General features: G+C 54.9%; 1 protein-coding gene across 2 annotated transcripts in view; it reads right to left on the reverse strand.

Annotated features, from left to right (window-relative positions):
• Positions 1-20,154, reverse strand: part of KIF21B (kinesin family member 21B) — a 28,724-nt gene that overhangs the window by 5,428 nt on the left and 3,142 nt on the right. For both annotated transcript variants that reach the window (XR_003253169.1, XM_026063779.1), the window contains exons 3-31: positions 18,897-19,046; positions 18,517-18,651; positions 17,958-18,125; positions 17,300-17,415; positions 16,409-16,604; positions 15,478-15,667; positions 15,292-15,355; positions 14,475-14,699; positions 14,076-14,157; positions 13,465-13,582; positions 12,982-13,173; positions 12,218-12,417; positions 11,848-11,955; positions 11,287-11,355; positions 10,514-10,743; positions 9,892-10,039; positions 9,598-9,792; positions 8,472-8,573; positions 8,077-8,242; positions 7,625-7,685; positions 7,241-7,298; positions 6,515-6,720; positions 5,948-6,022; positions 5,654-5,767; positions 4,904-4,942; positions 2,792-2,928; positions 2,348-2,528; positions 1,283-1,447; positions 625-742 (exon numbers count right to left, since the gene is read on the reverse strand). Coding sequence is in view for 1 of the 2 variants with exons in the window: in XM_026063779.1 (XP_025919564.1) it covers positions 625-742; positions 1,283-1,447; positions 2,348-2,528; positions 2,792-2,928; positions 4,904-4,942; positions 5,654-5,767; positions 5,948-6,022; positions 6,515-6,720; positions 7,241-7,298; positions 7,625-7,685; positions 8,077-8,242; positions 8,472-8,573; positions 9,598-9,792; positions 9,892-10,039; positions 10,514-10,743; positions 11,287-11,355; positions 11,848-11,955; positions 12,218-12,417; positions 12,982-13,173; positions 13,465-13,582; positions 14,076-14,157; positions 14,475-14,699; positions 15,292-15,355; positions 15,478-15,667; positions 16,409-16,604; positions 17,300-17,415; positions 17,958-18,125; positions 18,517-18,651; positions 18,897-19,046 (4,008 nt within the window). In the remaining variant the exon portion in view is untranslated. The remainder of the gene's footprint in view (positions 1-624; positions 743-1,282; positions 1,448-2,347; positions 2,529-2,791; positions 2,929-4,903; positions 4,943-5,653; positions 5,768-5,947; positions 6,023-6,514; positions 6,721-7,240; positions 7,299-7,624; positions 7,686-8,076; positions 8,243-8,471; positions 8,574-9,597; positions 9,793-9,891; positions 10,040-10,513; positions 10,744-11,286; positions 11,356-11,847; positions 11,956-12,217; positions 12,418-12,981; positions 13,174-13,464; positions 13,583-14,075; positions 14,158-14,474; positions 14,700-15,291; positions 15,356-15,477; positions 15,668-16,408; positions 16,605-17,299; positions 17,416-17,957; positions 18,126-18,516; positions 18,652-18,896; positions 19,047-20,154) is intronic.

The following is a 20,154-nucleotide window of genomic DNA, read 5'->3' on the forward strand; positions in this document are numbered from 1 at the left end:
ACTGTTGCTGGAAAGGGGAGCGGTTAATTGAGGCTTTTGGGGGGCTAAGGTCTAACCAAGCGTTCTGCCACTATCAGGGAAAGTCTGCCACCAAAGGCAGCTCTCATTTCATTGCATTTCACTCATGGGGAGTTTTTACACACTACCATGGGCCAAGCTAACAGCTTGCAGCTGTCAGAAGAGTGGGATCCTGGTTCCCTTCCCAGCTTATCATTTCTCTCCACTTCCCTGGTGTCAGTTCCAGTTCAACCTGCTAAAACCAGCAGAAAATGAAAAGGGAGGGGGGAAGCTTTTATTGTGCTGGCGCTGTGAATAAGCGGGCACAAAGTATCTGTATCTGGGAGGAAAATTATGCAGGACAGGGCAAGCTGCTAATCTTTGTCAGCCATAGCAAGCAAACGTCACCTACAGAACCTGAGGAATGAGAACTCCTGCCTCCAAAGCTTCATGTGTACCAGGAGCAAAGTAAAAGGCAAGATTAGAGGTGAGCAGATGAGCAAAAAGCCACAGGCAGAGGGGAAAACAGAAATCTGGGTGAGGAGGAGAAAAGAGTTTTTGAGTGTTGCCAGCAGCTGAGCTCCCCTATGGGACATTGGGTTCTGCCCAGGAGCCAGGGAAGAGTACCTTGACGTAGTGATCTTTGGAGCCTGTGACCACCAGGTCATGGTTGCTTGCAGTCTGGTTTACCGTGAGACACATCACAGGCCCGATGTGGCCACTCAGCTTCCCGATTGGCTGCAACCTTAGAGAAATGGCACTGGGTCAGCTCACCCTTTCCTGGGCACCAAAGTTCCTCCAAAGGGCTTTCCCAGGCACAGACCCCCACACGCCTGGTGCCCCTCTGATAGGGAACGGTCCCCATGGGGGATCATGAGCAGGGACATCCCACTTCCTAGTGACGACAGAAGTAGAAGAACAGCCTTGGGGCACACCAGCAACCATCTGCAGAGTCCAGGCAGAAGCAAAAGCTCAGCAACCTGGTGTATACCTGGCAGGGAGGGAACAACAGCACAACCAGTAGGCTGCTGCTCACCCTCCATGTTTTTCCCCTTCTCCTAAGGTTTGCCCAACTCATAGATAAACCCTCCACCCCAGGCAGCCCCACTGCTGCTCCTCACCTCTTGGGTCCCATAGGAAAAGTTCCCCAAAAGTCCTTGTTCCAGGCAATCCCCACTGCTAAAAGGGCTTTCACTTTCCCTGGTGGGAGTCATTTCAGGCCCTCCTGAACAGGCAGTGTCTGTTGAGTGTCAGCACCTTGTCCACTCCTGGCACTAGCCCTCACCTGCTCAGCTCCCAGATGCGGACAGAATTGCCAGTGGCTGCGTAGAGCATGGTGCCGGTGGGGTTGAGAGCAATCTGGTTGATCTGGTGCTCGCCCTGCACACTGGTGACAGTGCGGGTGGTGGTCCCGGCACACGCGTCCCCAGAGATCACCTGGCCAGAAGATCTATGGGAGGGAGAGATCAAGGAGGGAGGATAAGTGGAGAGCTGTGGAGATCAGAACCACTGGGGTCTCACTGAGTAACTGGATGGAATCACTGGGCTCCAACTTGGCACAGGTGGATTCTATGTCTGGAAAGGCCCTTGTGATATCACTTACTCTGTGGCCACCCTGGGATCAGCCAGATCTTTGTCTCCCAGGCCACTACCCTGCCTGAAAAGTGGAGCTAAGTACCTTGGGTGTGTGCATGATATGGAGCATCCTGCTCTGCCCCCAGTTTCCATTTTGGGCTGCTCTTTCCTCCTCCCATTTCCCTTTGCCCCCTGTATGAAGAGGAAGAGCTGGCTGGCCAGTACTGGCAGGTAGCACAGGGAGGCAGAGGTATTTGGCCTCATCATCATGGGTGAGCTGGGAGGGAGAAGCACCTTCAGACCAAGGCATATGAGATGAGGTTGGATGGAGAAAGCAGCTCTGTGGCGGAGTGAGCTGGTAAACCTGGCCTGCTGAGCTCTCTCTCTGCTAACCTTTGAGCCCTGCTTTGGGTTGGCAGACAGTAGGTACAGCCTGTCCCACACTCCTTTCCAGTTCTCAAATTCCTCTTTAAAGATCTGAGCTCCCACTTTGGACTGCCAGGCATGTCCCCAGAGGCAGCTGTCTGCTACCTCCCAAATCCCTTCAAGGTTCTTTCCCCTGGGCCCTCATTGCAGGGTGGCTCCAGGTCTCCCCCAGCCTCCCTGCTCCCTTAGGCTGCAGCAGTGCATTTGCTGCAAACTGGCATTAAAGCAGTTGGTTTGGGGCTTTGTCTCTAGCACTTGGGGCCTCAACAGGTCCTGAGATCGGCTTCTGCAAAGCCAGAGATGCTCACAGTTCCAGGGTCCCTCAAGGTCACTCCCGCCTGCTACATACGTGAGGGTGCGGATGCACCGGGCCGAGTCCCGGATGTCCCACACTTTAATGTATGAGGTAGACACGGTGAACACCAGCCCTGTGTGGCTGCAGTACTTGATGGAAACCACATTGTTTGGATGACCCTTGAGGGAAGCAATTTCCTGGCCCGTCACCAGGTTCCACATCTTGCAGCTCCGGTCTGTGGGAGGAGAAATGTGCCCGAGAGTGTCAGACTGGAGGAATCCCTCCATGGGCCTGGGTGCTTAGGGGTTTCCCCTGTCTCCAGAGGAAACGAGCCAGCCAGCCCTGGCACTGGTGCAGTGCAAGGGAAGGCTCAATACTGAGGAAAGGACAGAGGCCCAGAAAGAACCACCCCCTGGCGCCAAGCACTTCATGCATATTTCCCCATGCCGAACTGTTGCCCTTGCCAGCAACCCCCCGTCCTCTCTACCTGCCACACACCTTTAGACCCAGTGAAAAGCAACTCGTCGGTGGCATCCAGACAGAGCACAGGCTTGGTGTGTCCTTCTGCCACGGAGACACACTGCAGGGGAGCTGTCCGGGCATTCTTGGTGCCACCTACTGGATTAATGATGCCCCTTGCATGGGAAAGAGAGAACAAGAATGTTGGGGTCTGTGTGTGGAAAGACACCACGCTACATGGTCCCAGAGGCATGGGAGGGTGAGAACTGCCTCATCCCAAGCATCTCCCACCTGCTGGCTGAAAAGATGGGCCCCTCTGTCTGAACCAGACATGCCCATGCAAACCTCTTCACGGAAACCCTTCGTGCCTCTCCATGATCATCCCCATCAGTCTCTGCCCCAGCAATACAGAAAAGGAATTCACAAAGAAGGGTTAGCCAGTGGTCTCTGTTCTGCTGCTCAGCCTCTCACACCCCACCAGCACAGATCCAAGGAACTAGAAGTCACAGCTCATCTGCTGTCAGATCAATATGGCACAAACTGGACCCTGCACCTTCTCCAGTCTGGGACTCTGCTCAAAATGAATGTTTCAAGGTACTAACATGCAGCACTCCAGTTCCTTGGAGGCTGGAGTCCGCAGCCCACAGTTCATGGCTGGTGACATCCACAGACAGGGCCCTGCTCTAAGACCACAAGGGTGACAAAGAACAGCAGTGGCTTTTTGCACACAGCATCCATGCTGCAATGGCCACGGGAGCCCTGTCACCTATCACTGGCATTAAGCAGAAGAGGATCGATCCCTGCTGAACCTTTTTTCAAAAGAGGTACCTGCACGATACAGCCTCAGAATACAGAGCACCTGCCAATCCCCTCCACAGCAGCAATGCTCAGGGCACTGGGCTCTGACAGTCCCACCCTCCCAGTCCCCAAGGGACACACGCATGGCCACCAAAAGCTCTTCCCAGCTGGGATCCCAAAGCACAGCCTCCACCTGGAAGCAGAGCCCAGAGCTGTGCTATTCTTTTCTTACAGGTAGGCAAACTGAGACACAGGGCTGGAGAAGGGCAGGCACAGAGCCATGAAAGGTTTGCATTAGTTGGGAGGACAGAGCCAAATGTAGGCTCATTAATTTGGGCTTGGAAGTCACATGCATATGACCTCCCTTTCTCAATTACCAGCTGTACTTTGCAAACCCAAATTAAACAGCCCTAGTGTTTATCCTGACTCCTAGTGTTTATCCCAATCATGAGGTAACACTGAAACCAAACGGAAATCCCAGGTCTGCAGGGCTGCTGCAAGGTGAAATATTATCAATGAACATTGTTTTGCTGCCTAACTGCAAACCATCTTAGGTGACCTGGCACGCTCCAGCACAGCCATGTATCTGGTGCCATCCCCATGGAGTGACTGGGCACCTATGAAAGCTCAGGGTACAAGCAATGCAAGGGGACACCCAGATACTAAAGGGTTTACATTCCTAGAGGATGGGGAAAAGGTGTTCCTGATGGTAAGTAACTTCAGCAGGTAGGATAGTACAGGGGTACAAGTCCAGGGCCATCTTCACCCCCAAGGCTAAGCTCTGCACTGCAGACTGACTTGGTTTTTCTCTCTGCAAGATGAGGAAAGATATTTACTCATCCTCACCCCAGCACTGGGAAAGCACACCCAAGTGTGGGGAGCACTTGGAGATATTTGCCTGGAAGATGCTTGCAGGAAGGACATGCTGACAGTTCCCAGCATTGCTTGAGCCACCCCAGTGCTCCAGCATCACACCATCCTGCTGGAGAGCTGGGGGGAGGGATAGGACACTGTGGCGTTGTGCTGATGAGAGCCCACCAGAGGTGGAGCAGAACATGTGACCACCTCCATCCAGCCAAAGGCCATACATGTTTCCAGTGCCACATTCCCAAAGGCTGATCAGAGCAAGAACAGCTCGAAACTAACAACAGAGGGGACAGCATCAGATGCTGGAGTTGGCATGCCAAGAGGAGAGGGACAGCACAAACTAGCAGCCTGGAAAAGAGTCCTGGGAGATGGGGCAGAGCAGCAAGGTGCAGGTGGAGCATGCAGGGACAAGGGAGAGCGGAATCATGAGAAAGAGAGAAGGATGAGGAGAGGAAGAAGTGATAATAAATAGAAAGTTGTCTATACCTCAGCACCTCCGAGACAGAGGAATCGCTGTCATCAGACCTAGGGGCAGAAAATTAGCAGGATTACGGGAGAGAAAACCCAGAACAGAAGAGGAAGCAGAGGAGTCAGAGATGGAGGGTTGTTATTGCATCCAAGCCAGTGTGGGACAAAGAGATAGAGAAAGAGAGAGAGAAACAGAGAGAAGCACACATGGAGAATCAAGGGAGAGGGCAAAGGAGCAGGAGGGGACATGAAGATCAAACAGCAGATCTCTGTCTGGGCACATCAATGCTTCTAGGTTTGCTCCAAGTTGGGGGCTGATCTTATGGACAACTGCCCAACCTGCCACAGGGGGTGGTTGGAGCAGCATTTGTGAACTGGTGCAAGTTCATCAGCCTCCTGTGAGCCCCCCATCCTGCCTTACCCCAGCCCATCCTGCTCCTCAGTCCTTCCTGGCAGTCCAAAACTGGCACCACCATGTCTCCAAGTATCGCTTAGCAAGAGCCCAGGCCTGTGAGCTCCGGTGAGCAGACAGTTTTGAGGGAACACACACCAGGTCACCACAGGACAGGGGCAAGAGTCCAGCCTGGCCCCTGCAGAGCATCTGCTCCCTTGTGGAGAGGAGCAGTGAAGGAAGAGGGTGGCAGGAGTCTGGCTGGAGCCGTCCCAGGTCCTGTGCTTCTACACCCTGCAGTGGGACCTGGTATTTGCTGTTTTCTGCTACAGCACTGATCCCCCTCACTCAGACCCACCCGCCCCACCAAGACTTACTTGTCCAAGGCAGACCCCTGGCTCTGGTTGCTTGTCAGACGAGAGAAGACATTGCGATCGTTGCGTGGGCGGGTAGGTGGGGATGAGGGAGGTGTGAAGCCAACATCTGGAGGCCTGAGCCAGTAAGGATTAAACAGAAACATGATATGGGGTTACTCAGCTGTCAGGTGCCAAAACCTGTCTTGCCCATGCTGGTACACCAGAGCCCTGCCGAAACAGCAACAGCCAGTGCAACGGGCATTTCCCCATTTGTCTGGGCCACTCAGCCTCCCCATGGCAAAGTCTCCAGCTCACCTGGCAGGTTGCCCACGGTCATAGGATTTCCTCCTTGTCAGAGGTGAGGTGTCTGAGCCACGAGATTGCCTGGGACTGGAGCAAAGGAGAGCATGGTGAGTGTCTGCTCTTTCCCAGGGCTGCGTCCCTTTCTGCTGAACCCACATGCCCTCCCCCAGCAGGCCAAATGCAGAAGTTGGGGTGCTCTGGAGGCATGATCACAAGGTCAGAGGATTTCTCAAGTCATCCCATGAGTACAGATCCTTTTGGCACCCTGGGAAGATGCCAGGATTCTGCTGCCCATGAAGGCTGATGACAGAACCCAGGGCAATGAATTAGTGCCCCTCATGTTCCCCCCTTTTTCTCTCCTCCTTGAATACCCTTCTCTTCAGTTGCAGAGGATACCAACATATTCCTAGATAATCTCCAGCTGGAGAAACCCACCATTGCTTGCTGCAAACAGGCCTGGATGGATGTAGAATTTGGCTCACGCTTACTGCTTTGGAGGGCCAGGACATGGCTTCCCACCCACCAACCCACGCCTCCGTGAAACTCTCGGTGCACAGAGACCCATCACCCTGTGCTCACAAGGTGCTTCCTCGCGTGGGCAGGCTGATGGTGCGGGACACTTTCTCCTTGTAGTAGGGGTCTCGGATGGAGAAGCTGATCCCATCCTCTTTGATCTCCATGAGGGATGCCAAGGACTTGGTGATGTTCTTGGTGGAGACATCCAGCGTGGGTCCTAGACACTCGGCTGACACTGCCTTCATCTGCCCTGAGAGCTTGGGCTCTCCCTAGAGCAGGGAAGAGGGCTCAGACACAGGCAGCATGGGGGAGGACACAGGGTGCAGCCAGGAAGCTGTAGGGTGGAGTTGCTCACACTCCCTGGTCATGGGAGGCTGAGCTTCCCTGCATCACTCTGGGATGCCCATCACAGCACTAGCTCTCCATACTCTAAGAAAGGGTGACAGCCTGGGCAGAGCAGTGGGATTTCCTCCACCTCTAACCACAAGTGAATGGATGTGGTACTGCATGGGGACCTGCTTGATGCCCACACAAACTTGGAAGGTATTGGGTGTCCTTGCGGATGTTTCTCAAGTCTCCAGTCCTTCAGGAGACCACAGAACCAGGAGGCATGGGATCCTCCTTGCCTAGAGCTGACCCCACCATTCTACCATATCACAAGCCTGGCTCTCCAAGGGTAAGACTATGAAGCAGACCCCAAACTCAAGCCCTGGAGCATTGCCAGACAGTGTGCCCATCTGTCCCTCATCCCATACCCTGTGGCAGGGCCACACAGCAAGGCCAACTCACCTTGAAATTGAAGTCATCCTGGCTGGCTGAGCCCTTCATGGTGAAAGACTGAGAGAAGCTGCAAGGAGCGTGAGAAGGCAGAGCTGGATTTTCAGTGCTGAACTCAGAGACCTGGCCACCCCCATCCACTAGACTCCTTGGGTCACCTCCTGCTCCTCAGCACCCTTTCCCCAAGGGATGACCTAGTCTTCATACCCTGTTGGAGTCTGGGAGATGTTTGCGCTCCCTCCCGAGAGCTAGACACCACAGGAAAGCTTAGATGGGGCTTTCTTCATCTATATCCATCCTTGAGGTCCCATGGGTGGCACCAGACTCCCTGCCACACCACAGACACTATCAGGTCAGGCACAGCCTGCTGCAGGCAGGGCTAAGCTGGGTGCTCACCTCCCATCTGAAGCCAGGCTGAATTCGGAGACCTCCTCATCCGTACTGGTGTAGCCATTCTCTGTGCACATGGGAGAAGCCATGTGAGTGATATGAAGGGGAGCACATTACACCAAGTCCCATCTGGACTGGATGGCAACAGGGCTCAGGGCAAAGCCCAGGCTGTTGCAAGATGGCATGTCTCATCCTTGTGGCTCTGCTGCCATAGCTCAAGTTCCCTGTCCAGAAGCATCGCCTGTGCAGCCCCAGTGGCTGATGCCTGGACAGGTTGACCCCAGCCGTGGCATTTCCAAGTGCTCACTAGGGGTCTGGCATAGGCAGGCTAGACTCACCCCACAGGGAGGAGGTGGAGGCTCCATGGGGAAGGATGCCTGGCCCAAGGAAGGGTGCCTGCCCAGCCCTTGCCCCACAGTCTGCCTCACCAAAGGCTCCTCTGTGAGCTGCTGGCCCACCTTGCTGGACGTTGTGGATCAGAGCCTGCAGCTCGGGATGCGACTCTGCCTTCTCGCGCAGGGCATCCAGGATCACGTGGTTCTGTGAAGAGCCGGTCACATCTGTCTGCCGCAGGCGCCCCTCCAGTAGGCGGATCTGGGCTTCCTTCTGTGCCACTTGTAGCCCCTGGCAGGAAGGAAGGCCATGGTTAGCCTGAGACAGACACATTGGAGCTCCCCATCTCTGGGTTCCATAGAGCTTGGGCCCACCCTCTATGCAATGTCCCAGCACCCCAGTCACCACTGCAGCATCAAGAAACCCACTGTCACAAGGACGAGATGGGAGCAGGGTACCCGGGAGGGCCCTGTCACACCCTCCCCAGCCCCCTGCCTCAAGCAGCACAGTCCTCTCATACCTTATCAATGGAAGCCTTCAGGAAATTATCCAGCAGGAGCCGGGCTTCAGCCAGGGAGCAGGAGCTGATCACCACCGAGGTGTCAGTGGAATCCAGCTCTTCCTGAAAATCAGAATTAGGAAGGGAATTAAATGCAGCACAAGAGCCCTGATGCTGGGCATGGGAAGGGCAGACAGGGGGCACAGTAGCCAGCACTGCTTCACAAGGCTGTTGGTGGCACCTTTGCCACACTCCTGTCTGGACTCATTCGTTCTTGACTCTCATTTGCTCCAGTCTTCCCAAATGACTGTTGAGGAGATTTAGACATTGAGACTCCCATCAAAACCTGAATAGCTTTGGCACTGCCACTGGCATCCTAGTGCAGACACTTAATTTGACACTAATTTGCAGGTACCAGCTTCACCCAGTTTCACAGCACCTTAAATCACCAGCCCAAAGTCTAGCCTGAATTAACAAGAGCCTCTTTTCCTCTGCTCACCTATGTGACACAAACCAGGAACAAGCTGGGGACAGCACAAGAGCCTCTTGTCCAAGGCTGCAGCCACTAGAGGGGAGTGGAGAGTCGGGAAGCTATACAGCATCTTTGCAAAGCATCTGGTGTCAAAACCAGACAGAAAATCCGTGCTTTTTGCTGGGAAAAATGCTGATCCTCCCTGAGGAAGTTTCTCATGAAGTCCCCACAAATGCTTTCAAACTCCCATGAACATGAGCGACCACAGCCCTGGGGCTGTGGCTTTCACACATCTCTCAGGGCTGTGGGGTATGAGGCATCAGGACACCCGGGTTAATTTTCCAGTTCTGCTGCTGAATCCCCACTGACTGAGCCTGGAGGAGGCATGAGGGAAGAGCCTGGCTGTCTGCTCTGCACTGGTGGTGGGAGCCTACCCGCAGATGTGTTAGGAAGCTGCAAGCACCTGGCAGAGCTCCTGTTCACAATTAACCGCACAACAAGAAATAATTGTGCTGGTGCAACCTCTCAGTGTCAGCGTCTACATTGTTGGCCTAGAAGAAGAGCCCAGGCATCCAACCTGGGCAGGCCATAGGGATGCTCTGGCCTCCCAGGGATGCTCCCCACTCTGCATTCCTGCCTCCATTTCTGCAGGCTGAGCCTGGTCCAGTTGCCCACCTTGGTCTCCTCAATCTGCATGATGGTAGCCTGGCAGTCAGAAATGCTGTCATTGATGTAGTCTATGTTGGCCCCCAGCACCTCAATCTCCTCATTCAGCTCCTGCAGGCCTTTCTGCTCCTTGGGACTCTCTGTCTGCAGTTTTGTCCTCTTGCCTAGCAATGCCTCCTGAAGCAGCGCCAGCTCCTCCCGTTTCTGGGGGGAGAAAAGGAGGCAGGTTGGCACTGTCAGCATAGCTGTCCCCCATCCCTACACCCATTGCCCAGCCCTCTCCATCCCCAATGCCACCCTCACCTTGATGAGCCGCTCCATGTCAGCCTCCAGGTTGACGACGGTCATTCTCTGCATGACGATGTCGAAAATGCGTCGTTCCAGAGACTGCCATTTGAGGCGGGCAGCCTTGCTGAAGCTCTGGCTTGTCCCCTTCTTAGGGAACTTCTTCCTACAGCCAGAGAGGAGCAAAGGGGTCAGGGCACCCAATCACACCTTCCTAGAAAGCTGCACTTTCCAATAAAGGATGCCCTGGCTCTGGCTACCCAGGGGTGGAGGAGGCATCTGCATGATTTTTGGATGACTCAGATCTGCCATCACCCCTGCCTGCTCTCACTAACTCTACTTACTCCTTAGCAAAGGCAGGGACAAGAGACTGACAGATCATTACAGCAGGGCTGAACCTAGTAACACTCATAGAAGCACAGCGTTGGGCTCAAGCTCAAGTGATGGGTAGTCACACACTGCCAGCCTAGTCTGTCACCAGATCAGCAACTCAACACAGGTCAAACATGCAATAAAGAACTAGCCTTCAACCCCTGCTCCCAGCTAAAAGCCAGATGTGCTATTATGGGGATCCTGGGAAGGCTTATCACCCACCCCATGCAGCCCCAGCTCAGCAGAGCCAGCCTGTCTCTGTCCTGACCTGGCAGGCCGAGCCCCATTCATGGAGGGCGAGGGGTCTCCCAAGAAGTTATTGATTTTCCTGTTCCACTGGCGCACGATGCTGGAGACTGAGCGAGCCCCGGATTCAGGCTCTGAAGACGTGGTGCTGGCTGAGACCTCCGCGCCGGAGTCCAGCATGGCCGGCTTCTGGCTCATCCTGCCTGCGACGCGCTCCGACATGGGCTTGGCGAGACGACGCAGAGCTGAGACCTGCCCAAAACAGGGCAGAGGAGTGCCCATGTCAAACAGGCATCCCCGGCCCAATCCTGCCTCAGCAACCTCAATTCTCTGCAGGACCAAGAGCAGCAGCAGCTCTAAAGAGACCTGAAGCCCTGAGACACAGAGGGGTGCTTCAGATAGCAAAGCCAAGGTGGGAAATAAGCCCAGGCTAAGCAGCTCTAATGGAAGTTTGAATGCTGCCCTGGGGGCATTTGTGTAACTCTGCAGAGAGCACGCAGAGGATTTCTCCCTCCTGACTCACATCCATCCTCCTGCAGCCCAAGATCAGCTGCCCCAGGAGATGGGAAATTCCTTTGCTGGCCACAGTCATCTTCCACCTGGTTACTCACAGCCATAAACATCCTCCCAGTCCTTTGGGAAATCTAACCCCAGGACTAGCGTTCTCCAAATGCCTGGTTGTCTCCAAGTCAAATACCTGGACTGCAACCCCAGTGGAGGTAGAGATGATCCCCGTCTGCCTCAGACAACTCCCAGAGGCCCCTGACCCAATAGAGATGGCTGCCACTCTCTCACCTCCTGGGTTTTCCTTCGCAATACTATTTCCTGCTGCCGCTTCTGAGACTCCAGAGCCCGGATCTGAAACTGAGCAAGAGAGAAACAGATGCCTAGAGTCCTGCTGGGGAAGGGAGGGCTGCCCAAACACCCTAGCGATGATATCAGTCCCAGGGCTCCCATCACTGCAGCCAGGACATGGCATAGTTCCATATGGAACCAGATTCTTGAACAGTTGTTCGGACGTGAACAGAGTCACTCCTGATTTCAACAGAGAGCAGGTTTATAGCCCCCTGGACAGCCTTGATGGCGCACTCCCTTCTGAGCAGGGTGGGGAGTCCACAGCATCTCTGACAATCACACTGGGAGCCACAGGAAGGCCTTGAGGATGCAGCTGTTCAATTAGGTGTCCTGTGCCGAGGCTGTGCTGCTCTTTGCAACGCAATGGGTGCAGCAGTGCCCCAAGTTTCACTGACTGATATTTTTGAGCACCTCAGGGTGCCAGAGCAAGACCCTCCCACCAAGTCCAGAGTTTCCTGCACTGGGACTGTACGACACAGGCTAGCTGGGCAGAGCTCTAACCTCCTGCCGGCGTTGCTCCTTCTTCAGCTGAGCAATCTCCCGATTCCTCTTAGTCTCCGCCAGCCGCCTCCGCTGCTGTTCCTCCCGCATCTGCTTCATCAGCGCAACCTGGAAGGGAAGGGTGCCATTTGTCAAGGCACAAGCACCCTGGATGCAGCAGGCAGGGACCCCACACATCACACACAGTCATCCTGTGTTTGCCACCAGGAGTAGAGAACATCATTTCTCCCTCAAGCAGAGCAGGGAGCTGCACCTACCCACTTGGCTATGTCAGTTCCAGCCTCACTGCTACATTGGAAGACTCCTCCCAAGACTGGGCACAAGGGATGCCCTCCCCATCCCAGCACATAGCAGCCACCCGCCTGGGTACCTTCGCCTTCTTCATCTCAGCCACCTCTGCCTGCAGCTTTCTTAGTTCCCGTTCGTAGCGGGACTGGTTCTTCAACAGTCGAGCATGCTCCTTCTGGGCTGCCTGGAGCTTCTGCAGGTCCCGGTTCATCTCCTTCAGTCGTTTCTCATAGTCTGCCTTGATCTTGTTGGCTTTCTCCTCTGTGTAGCACTCCATGGTGCCTGGGGAAGTGTGGAGAGGGGCTGAGAAGGCCATGCACCCAGGGCTCTCTCTGCACTAACACACACTGCCCAGGGACACAGGGCACTGTGCCCTCCTCATCTTGCCAGACCTTTTTTATCCCCTCTGCTCTGACTGTCTGGGGGCACCTTTCAGGATAGCAGTTAATGCCACAATTGCCAGGGGCTTAGAGAAGCCATGGAGGTGGATCTACAGCCATGTGAAGTCTGCCTGTGTGATCCATTATCTGCTGAGCCTCAAGATCAGCTAGACTATTGGGTCTTTTGGGTCTCAATGTGTCCCTCAGTACCTCAGTTTCCCCAAGTATCTAACAGGACCCCATATCCCAGGAAGCAGTGTTCAAGGACAGAAAAGGCACCGCCTCCCCTTTCTCTCCAGCCACCTCTCTAGTACCACTGGGGTCATGAGCTTTCCAGGTGACTAGTCCTGCTCCCACATGACTGTGTGGAGGGGTGGATGCTTTGGCTTGGAGTTGGCGGGGCAGAAAGGGGGATTAGGGCTGGTTGCCACAGGAATGGGATCCCATGAGGAGAAGTGGTTCTCACTGAGATTCTGCAGGACACGGTCCCGCTCCAGTTGCGTGTCCCGGATCTTGTTCTGCAATAGGATCAGCTTTTCCTCGTATTGGTGCTTGAGGGTCTGCAAACGCCGCTGGCTGTTCTCCAGCTCGTCGATCAGCTTCTGCTTGATCTCTATCTCACACGTCAGATCTGCCAGGTCGGCTTGGAAATTCACAGCTGGAGGCCAGGACGGATAGTCAGGCAGGGAGGGACTGGGGATAGCATCACTCCCATGGCCCCACTTAATCATAGTGCAAGGAGGGGACAGAAGGAGATGAAGAGGAAGGGGCACAGGGCACACTGCTGGGGAGTAGCAGGACCCCAAAGAGCCCTGGATACCCTCTGCAACTGCATCCCCTGCAGGAGATGTGGTCCAGAGGCCCATTGGACTCTCCCTTCCTCAATGCCAGGACATGATGGCTAATGCAGCCACAGATACCGGGATGCTCACGCGGCCCTGAACTTTACCCTTCTCCTCCGCATCCGAGTCCGAGTCTACCAGGCTCTCTTCACTCCCCGAGTCCTCATCTTCATCCTCACGCCCATCCTCTTCCTCACAGCCACTCTCATCTTGTTCTTCCTCCTCCTAAAAGGTGAATGCCAGGCCTCAGTTTGCAGCATGGCCTTGTCCTTCTCTCCACAGTCTCTCCCAATCTCCAAACTGGAGCTCATCCCCACAGCGATGGGCCTCAGCCTCCCAGACAGGATGTACGGGAGCTGCAGCACCCTTTCTGGAGTCCCCATTGTACACAGCAGAGATGGGCAACTCTGTGCCCTGGGTCTGCCCCATCTCTCCCCCTGCAAGACTTCTCCCAGCTGAGCAGCACTGCATCCCCCCACCCCCTTTCACTGACATCAGGTAAAACTGAGCCTAAAAGGACATTGGCTCCTTGCTTCACAACAGGATAGGCTGGGGAGCATCCAAATACTCCTTACTCTTGCTCCTGCCCTTATGGGGTCCCTGGCTCCATGACCCACCCCACGCTCACCACGGGGCCAGGCTAGTCCTTGGTCCTTCTCCCACTCAGGGTAGTGATGATGCTTCAGCACCCAAATGTTCACCCTCTGTGCCCTCTTACCTCTTCGGCCTCGTTCTCATCAGTCTCCTCCCCATTGTCCTGCTGCAGCTTTGGCCGCTTCTTAAATGCTTCCTTCTCAGGGCTAGGGGAGAGGAGCAGGAGGGCTGGTGTGAGTCTCAGCGAGGTGGAGCCTGGGGATGGGTCCCAAAAAACTGCCCCCGCTCCCCTCCCACAACCTCCTTCTTTTGACCCCTCTGGGAAAGCAACCTCTGGATATGTGGGATGCCTGAAAAAGAGATGGAGGGGGAGGCAGTGCTGGGGAAAGGAACCCAGGCGACCGGGCTCCCTGTCTGTGGCAACTAGCAAGGATGGGAGAAGAGGGCAGGATACCTGGCCTTAGAAGGACAGATAGGATTGACACATAGCCTCGCCCTCTCCCAGTGTCACACAGGAGCCAACCTCTTCCTCTGCTGCCTCCTCTCTTTCTTTTTTAGACGCTCCAGGTCCTGCTTGGCCCGTCGGAGGACTTCAGAGGCCTCTGTCTCCACTGAAGCAGCAGGACTGCTCAGGCCAGCTAAGCCAGGTGCTGGGGACGAGCCCATGGAGTAGGGGGGCCTGGCAGAGATGCGCGAGAGGCTGCGACGCAGTGACTCATTCATGGACTCACTCTCCAGGAGCTTGGTCCTAGGGAGCAGAGACAGGATGTGGTCAAAGAGGGGAAAGGGGAAGACCTGTCTGGCTTTTAAGAAGGCAAGAGTCAGGCATGGAGTCACTACCAAACCATCCCCACTCATCTTGCGCCAAAAGACCAGGACACTGCGAACAGGGAGCATCTGAGGGATGTGTGAAACAAGCAAATGGACCCAGCTCCAGGGAGCCAGCAGTCCCTGGGAAAGATCAGAAAGTCCTGCCAGCTCTTCTCCTCCTCCATCATTGGCCACACAATATACAACTCTGGTCAAAGCACTGACCAGCACCAAAGCTGGGATTCACACAGCTTGGGAGATACCAGCGGTCTCAGCAGCTGCTCCATTGAGGCTTACAGATAACCCCTCCTAACAAACCGCATTCCCAGTGACCCTTTCGAGGCATGGAGCTCCAACCAGCCCATGGCCTCAGCAAGGAGGAGGGCAGCACCTGGGCTCAGACCCAGTCCCCGCATGCACCAATGCAGGGTCCAGCACACCAGGAGATCCAGGTGACAAGAGCTCAACCCACTAGACCTCATTGCCTGCCAGCAGTGAGCAGAAGGGGAGAACGGCAGAGCCTGGCTCACCTCAGCTCTTCAATCTCCCGAATGTAGTTCTGGATGAGGGCACCAATGGCTTCATTACCGTCACCTGGAGGAGCAGAAGCTCAAGTCGGTCCAGGCAAGATGCAGGCCCTGTCATGGGCACCATGGGCCTACGTCCTGGCTGTGCTGGGGGGGTCGACCCCCTGCGTTGCATGTGCCCAGCCTTACCTGCCTTGGCCAGCATCAAGTTAGCCTCCTGGCTCATAAGATGCGTGACTCTGCTGTTGATGGCATCAATGGCCTCCTGCATGGCTTTCACCCGCATGCGCAGTGTGCTGTTCTCCTTCTGGAGCATGGCATTCTCACGGAAAAGATCACTGTAGCCTTCTGAGCCATCCTCCCCAATGACCCGCTTGCCCTTTGGGGAGAGAAGAGGAGCCCTTGAGCGCAGGATGTACTAGGAGGTGGGGGCCAACCAATAGTATCCCTGGGGCCATGCAGGCCCCAATCCCCAAAGTAGGGGCAGCGAGAATGTAGGAACCCCAGGAAAGCCTGAGCTCAAACACCCAGAAAGAAATGGCACAGAGAGAGGGTAGGAGATGTTTAAAGGCTTCTCCTTGCCTCAACATCCCAAGAGATTTGTCCAAGGTCCTACCTGTGGCAGGGCAAGAATTAAACTGCCATCTCCAGTGTCTGAAGCAAATGCACTAACCACTAGGCCAGCCTTCATAGAGGCCTGCAGTGGGGAGATAAATGACTCGGCACAAGCCATTCACCAACTGAGGGCTAGCTTTTATGGAGAGCAAAGCAGCAAGAGCTGGACAGATGTACAAGGACAAAAGAAACCCTGAAATGATCTCTCTGCTCAGAAAAACATTCATCACCATTAACAGCAAACTGTCATTTTCACAGTCTCTCAGTGGTCATCTCTGGAGCAGTGACCAACTGTCCAGGGCCACAGAACTTGCTCATGGAGAAGAGGGGCTACACAACAGGGCCACATATAAGCTGCTTATCCAGTGTGAGAATGTGGTGGACAGGAGGGTCCTGCCTGCTAAAATGGCCCCAGTTCAAACATGAGGGGGATTCTCTCTGCTTCTGGTTCAATCCCACCTCTATGGCTGCCTGCCCACAGGGCTCCGCTCACTTGGCCACTCACCGCCTTGTACTCCATCAACTCCATCTGGAGACGAGCAATCTCAGCCCGCAGGGCACTGATCTGCTGGCTTGTCTTGTCTTGGTTCACTACCACTTTGTTCTTGATGTTGCGAGCCCGGTTTGCATACTTGAGTGTGTTCAGAGTCTCCATGAAGTCCCGGTCAGATGGGCTCACACAGGCGATCATGATGGTTTGGCTTGGGGAGACAAAGGTCAGGGTGAGGTGACAGTTTCCCCTGCTGTATGCCAACTTGGCGGATGAATCCTGAGGTTCAGCCATGTTCAATGATGGGCCTCCCTCAGGACCCAACGAAGGACACTTGCATCCAGATATCCACCCTAGGCACTTCTTTACTTCATAACCAAGGTATAAACCAGGTTTGATCCCTCCCTGAGCCAGGGGCACTGGCAGAACTCACATGTACCACCCCAGCAGCACAGCATCAAGCATCACTGAGCAAAATCCACCATCCAAAAACCGGCCCAGCATGTGCAAAGCTTTCTAGAAAAGAATGGGCTCTTTAAACAAGCACACCCAAAGCAGGCAGGAAATTAAAGCTGTCCCATGCTGGGCAATGCCACCTGCCAACTCCCACATCAGCAAGGGTTTAGGAGAGTTTTGCAATTTTGCCAAAGCTGGCTAATTGTATCTGGGATTTGGGAACAGCTAATATATTTAAATCTGCAAAGTCAAGCATTGCTTGTCAGGAGGCACTCCCTCCCCACTGGACAACCCATAACGCACCTGAGTCCTGATACAGCTCCCACACAGCTACACCTACACACAGACCCTTGTCCCCTTAAACATGGGGACAGCTCCCCACAGTTCCCCCACTGGGGTCAGCCCCCTCCACTCATGGTCCATGCCAGCCCCAGCATGGGACACCCTTACCTGTTGCCCCCAAGGGAATCCTGCAGCAGGCGAGTGAGCTTGGAGTCACGGTAGGGAATGTGCACAACTTTCTTGCTCTGGTCTCCGAGGGCACTAATGACATTCCCCAAGGCCAGCTGCCAATGCAAAGGAAAGTACCCCCCCAAATTCAGCCTCTGCTGAGAATATAGCTGTCACATTCCCAGCATTTCAGGCCCAGGGTGTGTATTGTGTCACAGATTTGGGGTGCAACAGATGGAGGCATGCAGCTTCCTTTGCCCATTCCAGCATTCACCCTCCTTCCCTGGGCTGTGCTTCACATTCTCATGTGCACCAGGACACTGAGAAGCAGCACTGAACCCTGAAGTTGTTCTTAAGCTCAAGTTAGCAGACCTCCACCTGTTGAGGATTTCTACCCCTGCGCCCACCTGTACTCCTTCCCCACAGTTCAGTTATTGCCACATTCTGCCCTTGGTAGGAGAGCTGTGCCCTCCCCATTGGCATTTTGGATCATGGATAATCCTACCTACAGAGCCAGATAGCATAAACCATGACAGAGGTAACAGCAACACCTACAGCACAGAGCAGCTCTGAGCGGGACCCCAAAGTGTCCCAGGCTCTTCTGGCCAGGCCCTGACTCTCCTCTGCCCTCCACACGCCAGCCTCCCCAGAGTCATACCAGCCCGCAGTTGATGGAGATGCCTTCCTTTGCTCTCTCTCCTGTAGCACCCGTTCGCTTCAGCCTCTCCGAGCCAGCCAGGTCGACAAAGTGAAATTTGGCTGTGAGGGTCTCGTACTCAGTGGTGGGCTGGGCTCCATCTGGGAGGCCAGTCACCTCCCCGTTCACCTGCAGACAAGCACACCCAAGGATTGCCTACCACAGACCTGGAGCTGCCAGGAAACTCCCTTAGCCACAGTCAGCAAAAGCCGGTGTATTTCCCCTCAGCATCTGCCCCTTTGAAGATCAGGGAAATGGATCCCAACAGCAGCTTACTCTGGGACATCCCCTGGGCCAGACCGTCCCTGCTGGGACAGGGCTGCTCCGGGGCAGACCTCCGCTCCCATGAAATGCTAATGTTTGCTTTAACTGGAAGGGAACAAGACACAGTCCAGACTCTCTGCTTTGAGACTTCAAATTCTCTTGCCTTTCCAGGGGAGCCCCTGCACATTGCCTGGGTATCAGAGTTGGGAATAGCATGACCAAGAGACGAGTGCTCCCAGGCCTCCCTGCGTCTCACCATCTCCGGGCGGGCACACACTCTCATCTGGCACAGGTGAATGGTGAAGATGGCATGGGATCGGGAGCTCTGCACGTTCATTTGGGTACTGGCGGTGGTGCGGGAAAGAGCCCCCTGCTTCAGGCACTGAATCAGCTGCAACAAGACAGGGAAGGAAAAAATGAAACCTTGAAGCTCCCCTCTAGAGATGGCCAGAATGCTCTTTGCAGCTCTGTGGCACAGGGCAGCTGCAGACCTGCTGCCTGCATCACCCAGGGCTGCTCTGTAACCATACAGGATGAGTTCCGCCATCCTCACCCTACCGCCTCTGGGTGGTGTGTCCCCAGCCTGTGGGACCTGTCTGCATTCCCTCTTCTGCACACACCTCATCCTGCACCCACCTCATCCTGCGAGCTGATGAGGCGTGACGTGACTCCTGTGGTGTAGATGCTCCCACTGGCGTCCTCATGGATTTTGATGTTGGATTTGCGGTGGCGTGCGTCAGGGTCACGGGTGCTGTCAAACAGGTCCAGAATCTCCTCATTGTACAGCTGAGAGGGATGAAAATGTTTGTGGGATGAGTTACAGTGGGCAGGAGGCTGGCAGAGCATGGCATAGCAGGAATGGCAGGAGCTGCCCTCTGCCATCCAACTGCTGGGGTCCTGAGAGCTGGGAGGAGAGCTGCTGTGTGTCTGTGTGTATGTGTGTGTTCTTCCATATGTGCATGCATGTGTGTATGTGCCTATATGTGCTTGTGCATGTAGGCAAGGATAACCAGGAGTGCTAGTGTGGACATGTGTGCAAGTGTAGGAGAAGATGCACAGGCTTGCCTGTGTTTGTAATGTGTTTGTGTGTACATGTGTATAGCAGATGATGCATGGGCAAGCTTGTGTGTGTGTATGTGTAGCAGAGGATACACAGACAAGCTGGTGCATATGCTGCTTTGGAGGAGAGGCTGTGCAGGAGAGCTGCTGTGTGTGCACATGTGCGAGTGTCCATGTCCCTGCAAAGCTCTCGGTTGCACTTTGCCAGCTGGTCCCAGCTGCCAAGCTTGTCCTGTCCCCGGCCCACACAAGCAACAGTGTGGGAACCGGAAGACTTTCAGAGCCCTTTCAAAGGAGCCTGAATGGACACCCACAAGTTACACACACCCCTTGGCCTTTCCTGATCACCTGGGAGAGACTGGGGAGTTCCAGTGCCTTCCAGCTCTGGGTGGGAAGGATTCAGTGCAACCTATGCCTTTATCTAGCTGCTCCCTCCTCCTGGCTTCATGGCCCTGGCCATCCTCCTGGGCTGTTCCCACACCCCCTCCTGCCCCTAGGACTTGCATCTCTCCTCCCCAGCTCCCCTTTTTCTTCCATGTGGCACAAAAAGCTACCTGGTGAAATACCACAGCCTGGAGCAGTCATTTCAGCCATGCAGCAGATCCAGGCACAGAACTCAGACATCTGGACTCCTAGAGCAGACTGGCACCAGTCACTCCAGAGATGCTGTGAAATCTCACCCTGCATGGTCATGCTCACTGTCTGCGGCCCTGAAGATCCTGTTTCTGCACTGCTCGTAGAGGGCAGGGTCCCCCCAAGTGACCCCACATACCCAGGGGTGTCACTGAACCAGCAGATCCCCCTTCTTCCACCGTGGCTTCCACAGGTCACCTCT

This window comes from Apteryx rowi, unplaced genomic scaffold (genome assembly GCF_003343035.1).
Source record: "Apteryx rowi isolate R43461 unplaced genomic scaffold, aptRow1 scaffold_200, whole genome shotgun sequence".
Lineage (NCBI taxonomy): Eukaryota > Metazoa > Chordata > Aves > Apterygiformes > Apterygidae > Apteryx > Apteryx rowi.